This window comes from Capsicum annuum, chromosome 12 (assembly GCF_002878395.1).
Source record: "Capsicum annuum cultivar UCD-10X-F1 chromosome 12, UCD10Xv1.1, whole genome shotgun sequence".
Taxonomy (NCBI): Eukaryota; Viridiplantae; Streptophyta; class Magnoliopsida; order Solanales; family Solanaceae; genus Capsicum; species Capsicum annuum.
Genome location: NC_061122.1, coordinates 219,674,192 through 219,693,588, shown reverse-complemented (window position 1 = coordinate 219,693,588; position 19,397 = coordinate 219,674,192). Strand labels below are relative to the sequence as shown.

Below are 19,397 nucleotides of genomic sequence, written 5' to 3'. Positions count from 1 at the left end.
ATTTTAATTTTTTGTTTACATAAAAGTCATTTAATTTTAAAAGTTATCACATAAATTCAACATTTTTTTTTTGTCACTTAGCAATCATTCAACTTTAAACAAGTTAATTAAAATGTAAATGTTGAATGAATTTAATATTTTTTATCAAAAATATGTTGTCTCTTCAAAATAAATTACATCTACGATAATATTCGAAACATCCATTAGTGGCTTGTTGCTTAGGGTAACACACGACTTTTAGAAATACACGTTGACATATTTATTTTTCTATTTTTAACGTACAATCAATAATATTTAAAAATAATATAATTTAACTATTTTTCTATCCTGATATACTCATTTTGTTGTAAATTTTGCAAAAATAAATAAATAAATTGTGTGTGACAAATATTAAAGATGGAATACTTTTATGTGATAAAATATCAAAATATTTTTGTATAATTATTAAAATTATGTGATTTTAAAGGTATTTTTTGTGTTACAAACTCAATGTTAGATGATTATCGATAAATTTTGACCAAAATAAACTTTAGTTTAACTATTCAATTTTTTAATTCTTTTAATTTTTACCTACAACAATATACCCAATGTAATCCCACAATTTTCACCTACCTTAATTATTTTTTAAGATTACGAAAATAAAAATAAGAATTGATTACTCATATATGTTAAATCAAAAAGAGTGAGATATAAGTGTTGATCTCACAAGTCTTTCACCTTTATGTTACGCCGATATGATAAATTGCGGATAGTTACTTCTATATATTATCAAATTAATCTCTAATTAATTATTTTTTAATTATTATATTTAAATAAAATTAAATTACATATTTAAATAATTTCTACACATAATTTGTGAAATATTTCAATAACGAAAACTCAAATACTTTAAATATTGTAAATGTTGACATATTATAGAAATCATATAGTTCATACTTCACTTGTGTCGAACTAAAGAGAATGAGATATAAGTATTGACCGTACAAGTCTTTCGCCTTAATGTAACGCCAATTTGATAAATTGCAGATCACTATATATATATATAACTAAATTAACCACCAATTAATTATTTTTAATTGTTATATTTAAATAAACGTAAATTGTATATTTAAATAATTTTTAAACATAATTTGTGAAACATTTCAATAATAACAACTCAACACACTTTAGAACTGATAAATGTCGACACATTATAGAAATTATGCATATAGTTCATATATGTTGAACCTAAAAGAGTGAGACATAAGTGTTGATTGTCTTTCGCCTTTATGTTACGCCGATTTGATAAATTGTGAATCATTTCTTATATTTATTACTAAAATGACTTCTAATTAATTATTTTTAATTATTATGTTAAATTAAAATCAAACTATATATTTGAATAAATTTTAAACATAATTTGTGAAATATTTCAATAATGACAACTAAACACATTTTAGAACTGGTAAGTCTTGACATATTATAAAAATCATGCATATAGTCTATATGTGTCGAACCAAAGAGAGTGAGACACAAATATTGATGGTATAAGTCCTTCGCTCATATGTTACGCCGATTTGATAAATTGTGAATCATTACTTATATTTGTTACTAAAATGACCTTTAGTTATTTATTGTTAAGTATTATGTTTAAATAAAATTAAAACATATATTTAAATAATTCTCAGGCATAATTTGTAAGAATTGCAATAATGACAACTCATCACACTTTAGATCTGGTAAACGTCGACACTTATAGAAATCATGCATATAGTTCACATATGTTGAACCAATAAGTGTTAATCATACAAGTCGTTCGCCTCTATATTACGCTGATTTGATAAATCATGAATTATTACTTATATTTGTTACTAAAATGATCTCTTATTAATTATTTTTTAAATTATTGCGCTTAAATAAAATTAATGTATATGTTTAAATAATTTTCAAGCATAATTTATAAAATATTACGATAACAACTCGCCATACTTTACATCTAGTAATCCGATAAGTCGAACCATTAATCCAATAATCAAATTATCATTAAAGATTATTGGTTTCGATTTGATTTTGAACAGTCGTAACTAGAATCAAAGGTGTTATGTTCAAACTTAATAAATGTGAATTAAAGTACTGGTTATTTTTTACTGTCACAAATAAAATGCTTACTATGAAAGCATAAACATTGACTAAGATTACGCCGAAATATTGAGATCTCTACCTAATTATTTATTTTTCTTAACTTGAAAAAGTGTAAAATTATACTAATTAAATTAGAGATTTCTAGTTAATATATTTTCCAGAAATACATATAAAATATGAACAATACTTAAACAAATATATTTACCAAAGAAAAAAGATTATTGAAAACGTATTTGCCCAATTGACAATGAATATAAATCACAAAACAAACACTTTTCCATATTTGAGTTAACCATAATTAAGATCATTACCATAATCAATGTATTGAAAATAGGATAGAAGAATATATTAACTTTTAAGATAAAAGGGTAAAAATGTTCAAAATGAAACTAGTTTATAGTGTGAATATACCTATTTTTTATTGTGGTCGAATTTGAGCCAAATTTTATGACCAAAAAAATTTTTCCATCCAGAAATTAGGTATTATACTTTTAAAATTTAAAGTGCTAATGCATGCTTAATTAATGATAAACATTTAATTGGGTCATGTTCAACGTTGGATACCACACTATAGGTTGTTAAAAATCTACAAAAAGTTGCACGTAAAGTGTAAACGATCACTTTTCATTAATTGAAATTAAAGATAGCACCGACCTCCGTAATACTGAAATTCTTTCTTTCCTTTCTTTCTTTGTATTGTAGATAAGGTTTCACAATGTGATCCAAATACCAACACCCATCTCTTTGTTGCCCCCCGAATCCCTATCACCATCAACATGAATTCTTCAACCCCACCCCCTCACATGGGTGGAGATACTCTCGCTATCCATCTATTTTTACTTATCCATTATTAATTTGACATGTCTTTTAATAAGCAATAAAAAGTCATTTAGTTGGAAAATTAGTCATGGCGGAGCACAAGATTTCAATATATGAAGAAAACCTAATCGAAGGAATTTAACATCAACTATAGATCATAAAAATAATTTTAATCATGTGGTATATTTTTCCGTTGAAGGGGAGTCGGATGAACCCCTTACCAAAGGACTGGCTCTGCCCCCTGAAAACTACTTATTCTGGGATTAATATTTCAGGATTAGATATCCCGAAATTAGCTATTTCGTCGACAAAAGAGAATAAAAATAATGCTACAATCCGAGATAACTCATAATTAATTTGGAAATGAGTTATCTCATGCATTTTATACCAACTAAACATGTGATAAGCTCGTTATAAAATTAATCATGAAAGTAGTTATCTCTTAAGGGGTCGTTTGGTTGAAAAACTAGTTATCTCGGAATCAATTATTCCACCCTCAATAAGAGATAAAAGTAACACTATAACTACCATGGGTTGTGGTGGGACTACCCAATCCTTAACCAGAGGTCTCGAGTTCGAGCCCTGAGTATGGAAAAAATCCTGTTGGGAGAGTCACCCCAGAATGGGACATGCAGTGTGCGATTCGAATTAGTCGTGGCTCCAATATGGGTACCGAACACAATTCTGTTGGGAGCGTCATCCCTAGAATGAGCCCTGCAGTGTGCGATCCGAATTAGCCGAAGCTCCAATGTGGGTTGTCAGGTTGGGAAACCAAAAATATAAAAAATAATATCATAACTCGGATAACTAATTTTGGGATGAGTTAGCCCAAAAGCAGAGCCAACCCTCTTTAAGGGGTTTGTCCGAACTTCCTTCGATAGAAAAATATACTATTTATACATGATTAAAATTATTTTTTATGTGGTTATAGTAGATGTTGAATCCCCTTCGATTTAGTTTTTTTTGAATATTGAACCCCCTTATTTGAAATTCTGGCTCTGCCTATGAGTTAGCCTATGCATTTTATCCCAACTAAATTTGAACTAAGCTCATTTTAAAATTAATCTCAAAATTAATTATCTCTTATCCCTCTCACCAAACGATCCGCTAAGAGTATTATATTATAGGACAAAATTCAGAAATAACATACTTATCCCCTTAATTATGAGTTTCATAGCAATGGTTTCATAATTCAATAATATAGTAAATTGTATTTTATATTTTTGCAAACTGTTGCTACAAAAATACAAATACATATGATTTTTACTGCCCTTATGGTTGATATGTATTTTATATTTTTACAAACTGTTGCTACAAAAATATAAATACATACAAATATATATGCTATAAAATGTAATTTGATAAAAGTGTTGCTATTTTTTATAATTTAATACTTAAATATGCTACTTTACGTAGTTTTTCTTATATTATATCGCACATGCTTTTTTGTGTCTTTAGAAGATCATGTTGACATATGATATAATATATTCAATGTTTTAAAATTAAAATGTGTTGGATGATGATTATAGTAATAACTAAGGGTAAAACTAATATAAACAAATAAATTGTTATTATATTTTTAAATTGAACAAGTATTGTTGGACATTTATTTTTAATAACATAGAAAAGTAAAGATAACAAGAAAAGAGTATGAGTTATGTGTTTGGTTGAATTTTTGCAACTTAGGTTTATATTAGGTATTTGTCCTAAAAAATTTATTGAATATTGTTAGAATTACGTATTAATTTACAAGTCATTAATTAACTTAATAAGAGTAGAATTTCAAACTCAGAAAATTCAATTATTGATTTTGCCTTTTCATCTACTCCCTCACCTTGTTTTAAACACTAATACTTGTAAGTATTTACCTAAGATAAATTTTTAATGTATATGTTACACCCTAAAAAAGTAAAAAGAACCCTAGGAAATAATAAGTATGTATTTGATTGTGCGATTTCTCCTTTAAATTGGCTGATTTTTATTTATGTTATTTGAATGATTTTATTCTTAATTATTGTCTTTACCGATTGAAATTATGTCCAGCGAAACATAAATAATTTAAAGATGCGTGACACAATTTGTGAGATATTATAATGAGAAAGTATATATGCCCCACTCTTTCTATTTTTTTAATTATTTTACTCTCTCTTTATTAATATACATAATATAGCCAACATATACATAACATTCTGTGTATATGTGAGATTTTTGTAATATGTTTAATGAGTTGAGATTTTTTGTAATATTAAAAACATAAGTTGTGTATTTATGTAATTTTTAGTTAAAATACTATCAATTTTTTTTTTTAAAATAAAGTAAAAAAGAAAGTAGGATGTATTATTTTATTGTACCATGTAAACACTAGTACAGTAATAGATGATAATATCTACAGAGTGTTGTATTATAAAGAAAGACATGACTAGTATTTTTGATTGAACAAGATTCCACTAATAGTAACATCACTATATTTGGATTTTTAGCCAGAAAAAGTTTGGTGAAAAGTTGATGACAAAACAAGTAGTATCTTTTTTTGGTAGTTAAAAAGTGATCTCTTACAATTGATGCAAGATTTTCTTGGTAAGTTTATCAATTTAGACAAGTCTTCTATTTCTTAGATATGTGACAAGAGAGGTTGTTCGTATAATAAGAGTACCCTCCACTTACAACTTTGAGTCGGGAAGCAGAAAGATCGAAGCTCCTAAAGAGGGCTAAAATTTAAAAAAGAAATCTTGGGTATGAGGTTTTTCTTGGAGGGGGTTGAAGGGGTTAACTTTGGCTGCTTATGTAATGTGTGTAAATTGTGGATTGCTAGCAATTTGTTGATATATTTCTGGTTTTGATGTATTTGTTATCTCTTTTTGACTCAATTCAATTCTTGATTTTGTGATGAAATGTAGAAAAGATTTCAACTTTGGATTGTTTTTTTGATTTTTCAGCTAAAATTATTGGTGGGGTTGTGATTGATTTCAAGAATCTTTGATTTTTGCTGCTAATTCATAGCCTTTCTTTGCAAGATATAATTTTTGTTCAATTTTGATGTCATTTTCATGGTTTAGCTACCTTGTATGACTGAGTCTTATATGAAGTGAATTATTGAATTTTTTTCATTGACCTCTTCTATTTGTTTGGTCTATTTTTTTTAATAGTCTTGTAGGCATAATTGTCTCCATTTAATTTGTTTTTTTAGGAGTAGCCTTGTCATAATTTTGCTTGGTTAATAATATATTTGATCCTATAAGAAAGCACATATTTACCTTAGGATCCCTTTTTATTAATTTAGTTAATATGCCATTTTAGTTAAAATTCTGTTCCTAAAATCCTGGTCCCTTTATTTTTTTGGAACCTTTATATATGTGTGTGTGTGTGGTTTGTGGAATGGAATCTCCCTTTTTGCATTTCCATTGTTGTTCTCTCCATGTTTTGCCTTAAAAACATTAATGTCTGATAATGGAACAGGGTTCGTTGGCCTACGTAGGTCCCGGTTCATGGTTCGATTATGTTCTTATATCGGTGTCTGGTGAAGGATTCTGTTGAGTATTAAACATGGAGAATAGTCATGAATCACTCAGTAATGGGAAACCAGCTGATCCTGGTCTCCAAATTATTAGGCACCCCTCATACCAATCGTGTGGTAAATTATTGTTATCTTGGTTAGATATCAGAGTTTTCTATATTAGAATCAGCAATTTTATGGTTGATGATTCCACCCCAGAATATCTTACTCTCAACCACATCCCTCTAAATCCCGATACATTGCTTGAAGTTAATGGAACAAGATGTTCCATGTATTCAGAAGGAGCGTCTTGTCTCCTTCGAAGGGATCGTGTTGATAAGAAATCCGAAGAAGCTACATTTGTGAGCACGGATAGTATAAGGTTGACGGGAAGTGTGAAATTTGAGGTTTTCAATAAAGGCGATCTCGTGCTCTCGGGGGTTTTAGAGATGTCGAATAGTAATGGTTTTGTTGGGGAGTCTAAGAACAATGCCGGGAGATGGAACATGAATTGTGAATCGGTGATGAATGCTGGCACTGGTTTTCTGAAGGGTAAACAAATTATAGGTTCTGAATCATTATCACCAACAATTGAAGTCTTTATTACTGGTTGCTTTTCTGGGACACCTATCATCTTAACCAAGACTTTGCAGCTCAATCATAGGAAGAAGCACAACAGGAAGGGTATGTTACACTCAATCCCGGAGCATGAAACAGATGAGCAGCAGAAAGATGTCTCATCTGAACTTGATCTGCAGGTATAATTGGTAGTTCAGCACCCTATTTTTTTCGGTCCATTTGGTATAGTGATTTGGTGTTTTCAAATTATATAATGCATATCCAAAAGCAAAAACTTTTTCCTTGAGCTCTGAGGGTCTACCGGAAACAGCCTCTCTATCTCCCAAGGTGGGTAAGTTCTGTGTGCACTCCACCCTCCCCAGACCCCATTTATGGGATTACACTGGGTATGTTGTTGTTGTATATCATAATGCAAAAACTGCTGATAGGGCACATGCGGACAGTCAAATTATCAACTTAATTGAACAACCACTGGTACCGTTAAAATGTTCAGACTGAATCATTTAACAAGCTTTAAAAATGCTTGCATATATACTTCTTGCATACAAAAAGGACTAATAATTTTAACAGGTTTTATGAAAATAACTGTTAGTTTTAGGGTTTAGGACAAAAATGATCACTTTTTGCGTACATTAAAGATTATTTCTTCTAGGGAGTGTATATATCAAAGACTAAAATAGTCCACCCTATATATGAAGGACCATTTTGATCATTTTCTCCCCCTTCTTCTTCTTCCTCATTCTCATCCTCTCTTCTTTTAGGCTGAATCAAATCATCTATTGTTTCAAATGCAAACTATTGTTCAGGTTATTTTACTGGTAAAAAGAAGTAGGACGAACATGAATTTGGGGCACAATTGTTTTCCTTTTGTAAACTGCTAAATGGTGTGCGAACAACTGGTCATTTTAGCACTAGGTTTCTACGGATTTTGTTTTCATGATAACAAGCTGCACTTTATAAAATATCCTTTTGTGGATTCTCTTTTGAAGACTTTTTGCCAGATTTATGCCCTCAATATTTTGACTGGATCCTTTTTTCATTCCTTCACGAAGTATAATGTGTGCTAGCTGACATTTCAAGGTCCGTCCTCTTCAATATCGATGCACATGGAATGACCTTGAAGTAGCTTCTGCGGTCCTTAAATTTCTTTGAACAAACTATTCATGCTCACCCATCTTCCCTTCATGTTGTCAGCTTTCGTGTTCTATTTTGGCTGAGTCTGGACTAAGGAGTGATAGCATGGTCATGAGAACTTCCTATTCTTACCCTATACAATTGCATCTAGCTTTATTCATGTTTCATATCTTTTTGTCTTTTCTTTCTCTTTTTGGATAAAGTTGTTCATGCCTCATATGATGAAACATGTTTCCGTGTTACAACATACCAAAAGGCCTGCAGCTTTTAGAATCTTATCCTTATCAGTGTCATTGGGTATGGGCTTAGATATACCTTTAGATGATTCCTTAATATTAAATTATACTTCTCCCATGTTGCATTGCTCCTTGTCTGCAAGACCTTGATGTGCGGGGTCATTATCCCTTCTTTTTTGTTTTTAGGAATTGGAAATTGTTATTTACAAAAATTAGCACCACGGAAGTGCCAGTATGCGGAAAAAAAATTAAATAATCCCTGATTTGAATTGTAAGGAATTAACTTAGTAGAATGGCTACAGAGTTCACATTAGTAGAATGGCTACAGAGTTCACATGCTTAAGATGATACCAAGGGCAATACATGGAAGACATACAGATTTTTATAATACTCCAGATTTTCCAATTCGTTTTCTTCTGTTTCTTTAGTAGCCGGTTGAAATAAGCATCTATTCAAGATTTTGGCATTACCAATTTATCTCAAAAAGATTAAAATATCTCACAGTTCTTTGTCACCTCATAGTGTAGGATAGACGATTTGGCCCTTGCATTTCCTTCTCGTATGTGTAGGTCCGTTACTTACCACATACCTCGTTTCCTCAAATATCATGCTTGATGAAGAACTATCCACCCCAAACAGGATACGTTAGAAGGGATTCTGCATTTCCATAACAATCACAATCATGTTACAATGGCATGCCTTCACGGTATAATTCCCCAGCTGTCCCTTTCCATCTCAAGACATCTTAAGAAATTTGCTTTATTAATACCTTATACATTTCCTTCCAATTTCCTTTTCATTGTTGCAAAACGCAATCTCTTAATGATGATAATTCCTTCTAAAAATGTTCCAAACTTCTTGTGCTTTACATTCTGCAACTGTGGCATTGGGATGTAAATTCAAGCTAAGACGCTATCGGAAATCCTTCCTCAAAAGAGTGTGACCCAGGCATGGATTTTTCGGAGTTTCAACTACAAAACATTTCCCATCTCGAAATAAATATCCGTTTTGAACTCCTTCCCTGGGTTTCTAATGCAGCTACTTGGCACACACCATATGACCTTATTAAGTGGAAACAATCTTACTACACCAGTAATCCTCTTTAACATATTTAGCATTAGCCATTTCTTCCAATCCTCTTCCTGATCAATTAATGAGGGGGCCTGGTATGCAATCTCAAGTTCATGACATTCACCATTCATGTAGGTGAATTATCACCATAAATATAGCTTGGTCCCCCATTTTCCTGTTCTGACATTCCTTTGTGGCTCTTCAAGAGCACCGTGTCTTTATGCTGTTTATAAATTTAATTAAATTGGATTTTTGATTTACTTGTGTGCGACTCATCATATGTGACTGGTGAATTCTCTGCTAATTGAGTACATGTGCTAGGTATGGTCTAAGCTAAGTTGCTCGGACTCTCCCAAAATGTTGCCGCCCGCACCCGTGTTGGATCCTTCAAAAGTGCACTACTTTTGAAGGATCTGACAAGCACCCGATGACATTTTTGAAGAGTCCGAGATACATAGGGTCTAAGTTGTGAATGACCACCTGAACAAATTTAAAAGGAAGTGAAGAAAAAACACCCCATGTGAGTAGTATATTGATGTGTCGAGCTGCAAAATTCCAAAGGCCTTAGATATTTTTTTTGCTATCCCATGTATATCTGTTCCTATGCATTATATCTTGGGCAGAAATTATCCCATGTGTGAGATTGAAAAACAGAAGTCATCCCCAAACCTTTAGAATCCTCCTTTTTACTGGTCGAAAAAAAAGTAGCAGCTGTGTCAATTAAAAATTTAGGACCCTAAATCGTGAAAATATTGTGAAAATGCTATAATGGTTGAGTACTTCTGATGAGAATCAGCTCTATCCATGTATGCTGGCGAACTTTTTTGAATGCTATAATGGATGACGACTTCTTGCTGATGAAAATCAGCTGGCTCCTTGTCATTATCTCATGTTTTACTTCCTGGCTTTGCCGTGAATGTTTTTAAAACGAATTAATAAATCCTTAGCTTTCCACTTGCTATAACAACCTTATAAGATTTGTTTTCTTTCGTAATGTGGATTACACCCGCGATAGAGTTCAAATTTTTACTCAAGTCAAAAGTTACAACTACAATAATGTTTCTGTTGACTGTGTGTTGTCTATTCTGCTGCTTTTAGTTTTGAAGAAGTTAGGCATTTGAGTTCCCTTTGTCAATTCTTCGTAAGATTTTCACAGTTCATCGCTGGCTTTTAGCATTTCTTAATTTCAATATATGGCAGAAGTGGACCGTTCAAACATAATTAGTCCAAGTATTTGCACAGCATCTGAACTTCATTTGTGTGTTCACAGGTTCCGGAGTATAGAAAGTATGAACCAGAAAGCGAAGAAGACTACAACAGCATGTACTGGAGACAGCCGGAATATATGGATGGTGAAGATGGGGAACTATCCTGGTTCAATGCTGGGGTTCGTGTTGGTGTAGGGATTGGCCTTGGCATTTGCGTAGGAGTTGGAATAGGAGTTGGTCTGTTGGTTCGCACATACCAGACTACTACACGAAACTTCAGAAGGCGGTTTATATGATTGTGTGCATCACTGCATTGTTTTTGCATCATCCAAACGGTTAACAAAAGATACATGCTTGTCTTGAGAGTGTGAATTCTGGTCGTTAGACAGTCGCTAACCATCATACATTTTCATGTAAACTTACTTTTTGCTAGTGTTTCGTCATCCCTGTTAAGTCTCTTTGTATTCCCCCCCCCCCCTACCCTCCCCCCCACCCCCTTTCTTGTTTTGGATTTATGTTGCTGAGGTGTATCCAAGGCTGCAAAAATTATACTATCATCATTTGGTGTAGTTTTTGTGTTAAGCTCTTGGGATAGTAGTTCAATGTAATTTTTGTTTTATTTTATTTTTTTGTATGTAAACTCTTCCATCTGAGAAACTCATTGTTTGTGTAAGTGCCTATGTTGTTTGATGTTTTACATTTGACAACTGGTATAAATGTTCAATAGCTTAATACATAGATGAAACATACTATGTTGTTTCTGGTAAACCGCTTGTACTCGAATTTTGTGGTAGCATTGTTTTGTTACTCCTTATCGTCTTTTGAACCTTTTGTTTACATTTTCTTGGACTGTATTTTGTTTCAAGCCAAAGGTCTATCGAAAACATGCTCTCTACCTCACATTTGAGGTAATGGTACACAATGTGTCTCTATCTCACATCTAAGGTACTGATATACACGGTGTACGCTCTACCCTCCCGACCCCAATGTGGAAATACACTGAGTAATATGTTGTTGTGTTATTGTAATACATAGCTTTAACCTCGAGCTTGTAGCCAAATTCCTTAAATATATCCTTTTGCGGACATTTAACGCTTTTTAGGCTAATTTCAACAAGTTTTAAATACAATTTTGTCACCATCACATCACCACCGTTGGATCCATTTTATCAAATCCGGATCGTTCAACTAAAGCATTAGATACATTTTCTTTTAGCTCTTTAGATGCTCGTTCTGTTGGTAAAACACGTGTGCAAAAGTGGTGTGTATTACTCACCTCACCTCGAAAAAATATTTGATGTATAAAAGAGGATGTTAAAAGGGATTTTCCAACTTCTCCTCGTTAGTTCACAAGTTACAACATTGTCTTATTTTACTCAAAAGTAATCTCTAAATCAACCTTACATTTTTCTTGCAACATTCAAGAGTGAATGTATGGCCCAAAAGTTTCAATTGTATATGAGCTAAACTTTATTTTTTAAAAAGATAATTATTCAGTATCCCCTAATTATGATCAAAGTTGCTACGACACACTCTAATTTCACTAGAATTTTTTTTGGTTAGTAAAAGATTTTATTATCAAGTAAACATTATGTACAGATACCAAATAAAACTAACACTTGGACCCAGTGTTAGTAACAACAACTACCTCAATCCTACTTGTCAGTTCATTTCAAGGCAGACTATTACACAACTATAGGAGTTATAGAAGATAACTCGAGATTTGCTGATTGATTCAAGAACCGGATTCAAGATTTCAGCTCAAGATGATGAATTGAGAAGAAAAGAGAAGAGAAAGAGGAGAATAGAATACAGAGAATTTTAGCAGGACTGATATTTCTTATTGATGATTCTTTATTGTACATATTCCCTATTTATCTGAAAATGGAATAACTATGAATACAATTGTAACTACTTTTAATAGATTTGAGAATAAACAGTGAACAGTAAAAACTGCCTAACTAATTGGTAGTTATAACTATTTTCTAGAACTGGTTGTTGAGGTGGACTGACTTCTTTTTATCTCCATTTCCACCTACTTATGTCTTTCAATCTTTATTTCGTGTATCAACACTCCCCCAACAAGAGATCCTTGTCTACAAGGATTAAAAGTAGGAAACCTAGTCAACAATGCATTGTAAAACTCCCAAGTAGCCTCATCAGCCGATAGGCCTTGCCACTTAACCAAAACCTGAGCAACAACCTTATTTCCCTTCTTCACCATCCTTCTTTGCAAATACTCTCCGGAGAGGGGCAGTGGGGATGAGAAATATCCAAGGTAGGGGGATAAGAGATAGTAACAGGTAGCTTATAACACTTCTTCAACAATGACACATTCATGGTAGGGTGAATCTTGACATCAACTGGAAACAAAAGAGTCTATGCTACTGGCCCAACCTTCTTGATAATCTGGAAAGGACCGTAGTTCCTAGCAGACAATTTGTGATCAGACTGAGTAGAAATAGTCTGTTGTCTATAAGGTTGAGTCTTAAAGTAAACCCAATCACCAACGTTAAAGAATTTGTCACTCCTATGTAGGTCATCATGTTGCTTAATTCTCAGCTGAGCCCTAGTCAAATGGTACTTGAGAAGTTATAAAATCATTTCTCTATGGAAAAAAGAATAATCAACTTTAGCTGAAGATGATTCACCAGGAAGGTAAGGCAAGTGCAAAGGGGGAGATCTGCCATACAATGCTTCATATGGAGTCATATGAATAGCTGAATGATAAGATGTATTGTACTAGTATTCAGCCATAACTAAACAATTTGACCAATTAGAAACATCTTCACTATAGAAACACCTCAAAGATGTCTTCAAATATCTGTTCAGTACTTCAGTCTGGATATTAGACTAAGGGTGGTATGCTGATGAAGTGTGAAGATGGACCCCTTGTAAGGTGAATAACTCTTTCCAAAATGTGACGAGGAAAACAACATCTCTATGACTAGTAATTGCACTGGGAAGCCTATGAAATTTCAGTACCAAAAATACCTGAGCAACAGATGTAGCAGTATAAGGGTGTTTAAGAGCCATGGAATGAGCATATTTACTTAACCTGTCAACCACCACCAATATGACTTCATAACCTCTAGAATTAGGGAGTCCAGTGATAAAATCCATACTGATTTGAGACCAAGCTACATCAGGTATGAGCAGGGGTTGCAATAACCAGGAGAAGCGGCTAAGTCTGCTTTACTCTTTTGACACATATCACAAGCATGAATAAACTTCTGAACATCAGATCTGATCCCTTTCCAGTAGAAAAGAGTCAACAATCTCTTCAAGGTGGATTCTATGCCTGAGTGACCACCCTGAAAAGAATAATGCCACAAGGTGATGATCTGAATTCTCAATTATTGATCATTTCCCACCACAAGTCTTCTTTTCCTCCTTAACTGATTATTACACCAAGTATGTTACTTGAGAGTGCTAGGAGAGGTCTGGAGTTGATAAATAAGAGCTTGTGTCTCATGGTTAGCCTGTCAATTATCAGTTATGGCCTGGAAAAGATCACAAGTAGCAGTAGATAACACCAATGACATAAGTTCAATACTTGTCACCCTTGATAAAACATCAACCACTTTGTTTTCTACCCATCTCTTATGTTCAATAGTGTAGTCAAATGGCATTGGTTTAGTCAACCACAAGAGTTGAGAGTTAGCATGCAACTTTTGTTCCATTAAAAACTTCAAAGCCTTTTGATCAGTGCTAACGACAAACTTTTGACCAAGAAGATATTGTGACCATATGGTAATAGCCTGCACAATAACCAATAACTCTCTATCATATACTGACATGGTTGCATGTTTAGGGACGAGAGCTTTGCTAATAAAAGCAATGGGATGGCCCTCTTGCATGAGAATAACACCAATACTAGTCCCACTTGCATCATTTTTCACAATAAAGAGCTTAGTAGCATCAGGTAAAGCTAAAATAAGAGCCTGAGTAAGTTTTTCCTTAAGAGTTGCAAATGCAGTAGCTGCTTTATTAAACCATATGAAATTGTCCTTCTTCAAGAGGTTATTTAATGGTCTAGCAATTATACCAAATCCCTGGATGAACCTTCTATAGTGTCCAGCTAATCCCAAAAATCCTCTTAACTGCTTAAGAGTAGTAAGAACAGGCCAATTCTGCACAACATTCACCTTTTGAGGATCAGTAGACACTCTATGCTCAGTAATAAAATGGCCAAGATACTCAAGTCTCAACACCCCAAAGAAATATTTAATTTCTTTAGCAAACAACTGGTGCTGCATCATAACTTCAAAAACAACTATAAGATGCAACAAGTAATCTTCTAAGCTCTTATTGTGTACAAAGATATCATTAAAGAAGACTAAGACAAACTTCCTTAGGAAGAGTTGAAATAAAAAATTCATAAGTCTTTGAAAAGTTGCTGGTGCATTTGAAAAAACAAAGTGCACAACCAAATATTCAAAGTGACCTGAGTGTGTTCTAAAAACTATTTTAGGCACTTCTTCATCTTCCATTCTCAGTTGATGGTAGCCAGATTTGAGATCAATCTTAGAAAATATCTTGGACCCTCCCAACTCATCCAACAAGTATTCAACAACAGGAATTGAAAACTTGTTCTTGATAGTATGTTTATTTAAATCTCTATAGTCTACACACATCCTTCAAGAACCATCCTTCTTCCCAACTAAAACAACAAGAGAAACAAAAAGACTACAACTAGGTTGTATGATCCCTTGGCCCAACATTTATTGTAATAACCCTTCAATGATATCCTTTTTCACAGATAAATATCTATATGATCTTTTGTTTACAGGTTCAGTACCATGATGTAAAACAATTCTATGATAAAAAATATCTCTAGAAGGTAGTAGCTGACTAGGTTGTATAAACAAAGGTTGAAACTGCAGCAATAGACTTAATAACCTTGCATCTGTTTTAGGTTATTCCTTAGTTTCAATAGCATGCCATTGTAAATCACTATTTATAGAAGAAACTACTTAGATCATGCATAGTTGAAACTGATTACTTGAAAACTTAGCCATTTTTCCTGCTCCTGGGGCTGTGACTTGACTTCCTGCATCTCTGAGATAATGTTTATTCCTATTGTAGTAGAATTCCATGGTGAGTTTCTTAAAATTCATCGTAATATCCCCCAAGGTGAGAAGCCATTGAACCCCTAAAAACACCCCACAAGAACCTAGTGTTAACAACAAAAAATCAATAGAAAACTCTGCTCCTTGTAACAACCAAGATATAGTGCACACCTTGTCAACTTGCATGTCATTTTCATTCATCCTGTAACTTTTTCAAGAAGAACTGGTCTAATGGGGCATCCCAATTGTTTTACTAACTCAGGGTCAATTAAATTTTGTAAACTACTAGTATCAATCAAGATATATAAAGGCTTTTTAAAGTGATAGCCAGTCACCTTCAAGGTCCTATATCCAAAGAAACCATTTAAAGCATAAATAGAAATTTCCAGCTGCTCCATTGGGTTGGTCATCTCCGTTTCTCGACTTTCTTTAGGGTCTATCATTTCCAAAATTTGGTTATCACCACTCTCATCCTGCTCCTCTATTTCCATAAAGTACAATTGCTTAACCGTCTTGCATTTATGACCAAAAGTGTACCTCTTATCACAGAAGTAACAAAGACCTTTAGATTTTCTGTCATTCATTTCTTTAATACTCAATGTTCTCCTGTTAACACTTTTTTATGGCCCTGCATAACCAGTAGTTGGAGCTGGTAATTGTCCTGGTTTACTTTGCAACCTGTGCTCAGTTGATCTCTTAGATGTGGTGAAACTATGGAATCCATTTGATGGTTTGATGGCAACAAAATATATTTCTTGTATTTTTGCACTCTTATACACCTATGAAAGCGTTGTAGGTTGAGTAATCTTCACAATAATGTTTAGGTCAGGTTTCAAACCCCTAGTGTAACAACTAATAACATTTTCTTTAGACAATTTAACCCTAGTAAAGTACTTCTCAAGTATAGCTTGATATTCTTCCACGCTCCCCACCTGTTTGATCTTTTTTAGCTTCTCCATAGGGTCATCAAAGTCTGTACCAAACCTATCTACCATAGCCATCAGGTACTCAGTCCATGTAGGTGGTTGCAAATATTGCCTATACCTTATAAAAGATGGATGCCACTGAATGGCTTCTCCCTCCAACCACAAAGTTGCAACATAAACCTTATGCTCATTAGTAACTTTTTTCATGGAGAAAAATTGTTCAATTTTGAAAAACTAGGATCGTAAATTATCCTAAAAAAGTCTCACACAATCCATTCTCGACCATCTTGAGAAATTGGAGTTGTGAGTGTTATAACTTGCTGGGCTTTTCTCTTGCCCTCTTTCTTCTGAATGCCGAGGTCCAAAGGGACCTGCTCTATCCACAAGAGATTTCTCCCTCCTATTTTCTCCTGATTGCACAAACTTCTCTTTCAATTCCATCACTACTTGATCCAATCTTTTTAAGCTAGTGACTTCCTCTGTTAAAGTTCCTATATCCGCTGTTAATTTTTATAGCATATCCCTATTTCCCCCATTTCAGCTGGAAAACTATCAGTGGATCTTGTTGTTTTCGTCATGATTGCCAAGAAATTGATTTGCTCTAATACCATTGTCAAACAAATATTTCTTATTGATGATTCTTTATTGTACATATTTCCTATTTATTTTAAAATTGAATACCGATGAATACAATTGTAACTACTTTTAATAGATTTGAGAATGAACAGTGAATAATAAAAACTGCCTAACTAATTAGCAGTTATAGCTATTTCCTAGAACTGGTTGCTGAGGTGGACTAACTTCTTTTTATCTCCATTTCCATCTACTTATGTCTTTCAATCTTTATTTCATGTATCACTTGCAAATGCCCAAAGACGAGTCTTAGTTCTCAATTCATCATAGAGTGATGCTATAACACTTAATTGGGATAGTAATTCAACTCTAGAAGTCTATTCCTTAATTTTGGCTTTAGATATCCTTGTAGGTTACCTCCTGGAAAATCGTTCTCACTAATATTGTTGAATCCTTCAGCTTAGCTTCAAATATTTTAAAGTTTTTGGCCAACCATATATGGTACACAGAATATGCTAGAGCAATTTTGTGAATTTCAGCTGAGGCTGATGCCTTTCATGTATGTGGTTGCCCATTTAAGTTCTTAACTCCAACCCCACGGTCCTCTATTTATCCCTTGCCACTGTAGAATCCTGACTCAAATATTCATTGTCCATGGACATGTAAAGGACAAATGCTCCATTGTTTCTACTTGGTTGTCGCACAAAGGATAGTCTAGTACATCAATAATACCCCAACGACCCAATCTATCTCTTGTAATTAATCTCTGGTGAGCAGTCAAGTAGCGGATAAAGGTCCATTTTGGACTCCCCTGATTGTTACAAGTGAGCTTCCTTCAAGGTACTTTGCTGAAATTACTTCTCAACTTTTTGTACATATCACTTATGGAAAAGGTTGTCATACTAGTTAACTCATCCATACTATAACCGGCTTGAAGTACATATTCTTTAGCATTCAATATCTTTTGTATCATCCATGATGCTTGTTGTGGAATCTCATCTTAAGGCTGCCCTCTTTTACTATAGTACGTATGAATCCATATCAAACACAAATTATCCTTCTTCTTACATGATACAAGAACGACCTAAAAAGATAAAGACTAAGAGAAACAAGATAACAAACAATTGCAATAAAGTAAAGATAGATAAGATGACATAAGAAGTTACGAAGAATTAAGAACCGAACCGTGTATCAAACCATAAGACCCTTAAACTCGCAAAATCAAACACCAATTTTCTTACGGTGACCGCTAAGGGAATCAACTCCGCCTTACAATCATTTCTAAGCAAAGATCAATAATGGCTTTTTCAAGCCCTACAGTACTTGGCTTTTCCAAGCCCTACACTACACTTTCAAAGAGAGAAGAAAAGTCTTTCAATATCTTTTAAATATTCATCACCAACTAAGGGAAAATGACCTAACTTATGGCTATTTATACTATTACATAATGGAGTGAAATTACAAAAATGCCATTAATGAATTTAACACTCCATAGGAACCTTTCCCATGCTCCAAAGCAATGACTAAAACACCCTTAATGAGTGTTTACACTTCAAGGCCGCCCATCCAATGCACCAAAGTCGTGGGTCCCTCCTTCTTCTTCAAGCTTCAAAATATGAAACCTCTTAGAACCCTTCGGTAGACATCAACACAAGTCTCAAGCAATCTTTCAAACATGGTTTTGCTTTATTGTAAGCTCAAAAGGAGTCCTCCATGCATGTCCTTGTACCCTCAATATGACTAAAGCTAGAATCTTTATGTATGGGCCTCAAATGATGTCTTCAAAAGCTATGATGGCCCTTTGGCTCGTATCATCCTCCCCCTTTTGAAAAGGATTCGACCTCGAATCAATACCTTGCAAAACCAAAAATAGGATAAACAAGCACAACATCCTCATGGCATGAGGGTTAGTGTTAGTACAACAAATAACATCATCATACCAAGGGGTTACACACTTGAAATATAGCCATGAATCCTTTATTTTAGTCATGAAAAACTTAGTGAAAATGTCACAAAGGAAATGGCCATGAAAAGTATCAACAGATAAAATAACTACATAGGTCTTAATGGTATCACTAAATCCAAAAGGTAAGACTACATTTATCTTAGGAACCATAAGACACAATTGTTTCATTATCTCTTCGAGTGCCCTTAGAAAAAGTGGTG

At 33.5% G+C, this 19,397-nt stretch overlaps 1 protein-coding gene across 2 annotated transcripts; it reads left to right on the top strand.

The window, feature by feature from the left end:
* Nucleotides 1–5,359: 5,359 nt before the first annotated feature.
* On the top strand, nucleotides 5,360–11,429 carry LOC107851293 (uncharacterized protein At1g01500). Of its 2 annotated transcripts, none has more exons than XM_016696250.2 (3): nucleotides 5,360–5,517; nucleotides 6,397–7,191; nucleotides 10,724–11,429. In XM_016696250.2, exons 2-3 carry the CDS (start codon nucleotides 6,484–6,486, stop codon nucleotides 10,955–10,957), a joined length of 942 nt encoding a protein of 313 aa, XP_016551736.2. In that variant the 5' UTR covers nucleotides 5,360–5,517; nucleotides 6,397–6,483; the 3' UTR covers nucleotides 10,958–11,429. The 2 variants fall into 2 exon arrangements, with proteins under 2 accessions (XP_016551736.2, XP_016551737.2); XM_016696251.2 differs by having other exon boundaries at nucleotides 5,501–5,673.
* The last annotated feature ends 7,968 nt before the right edge of the window (nucleotides 11,430–19,397 follow it).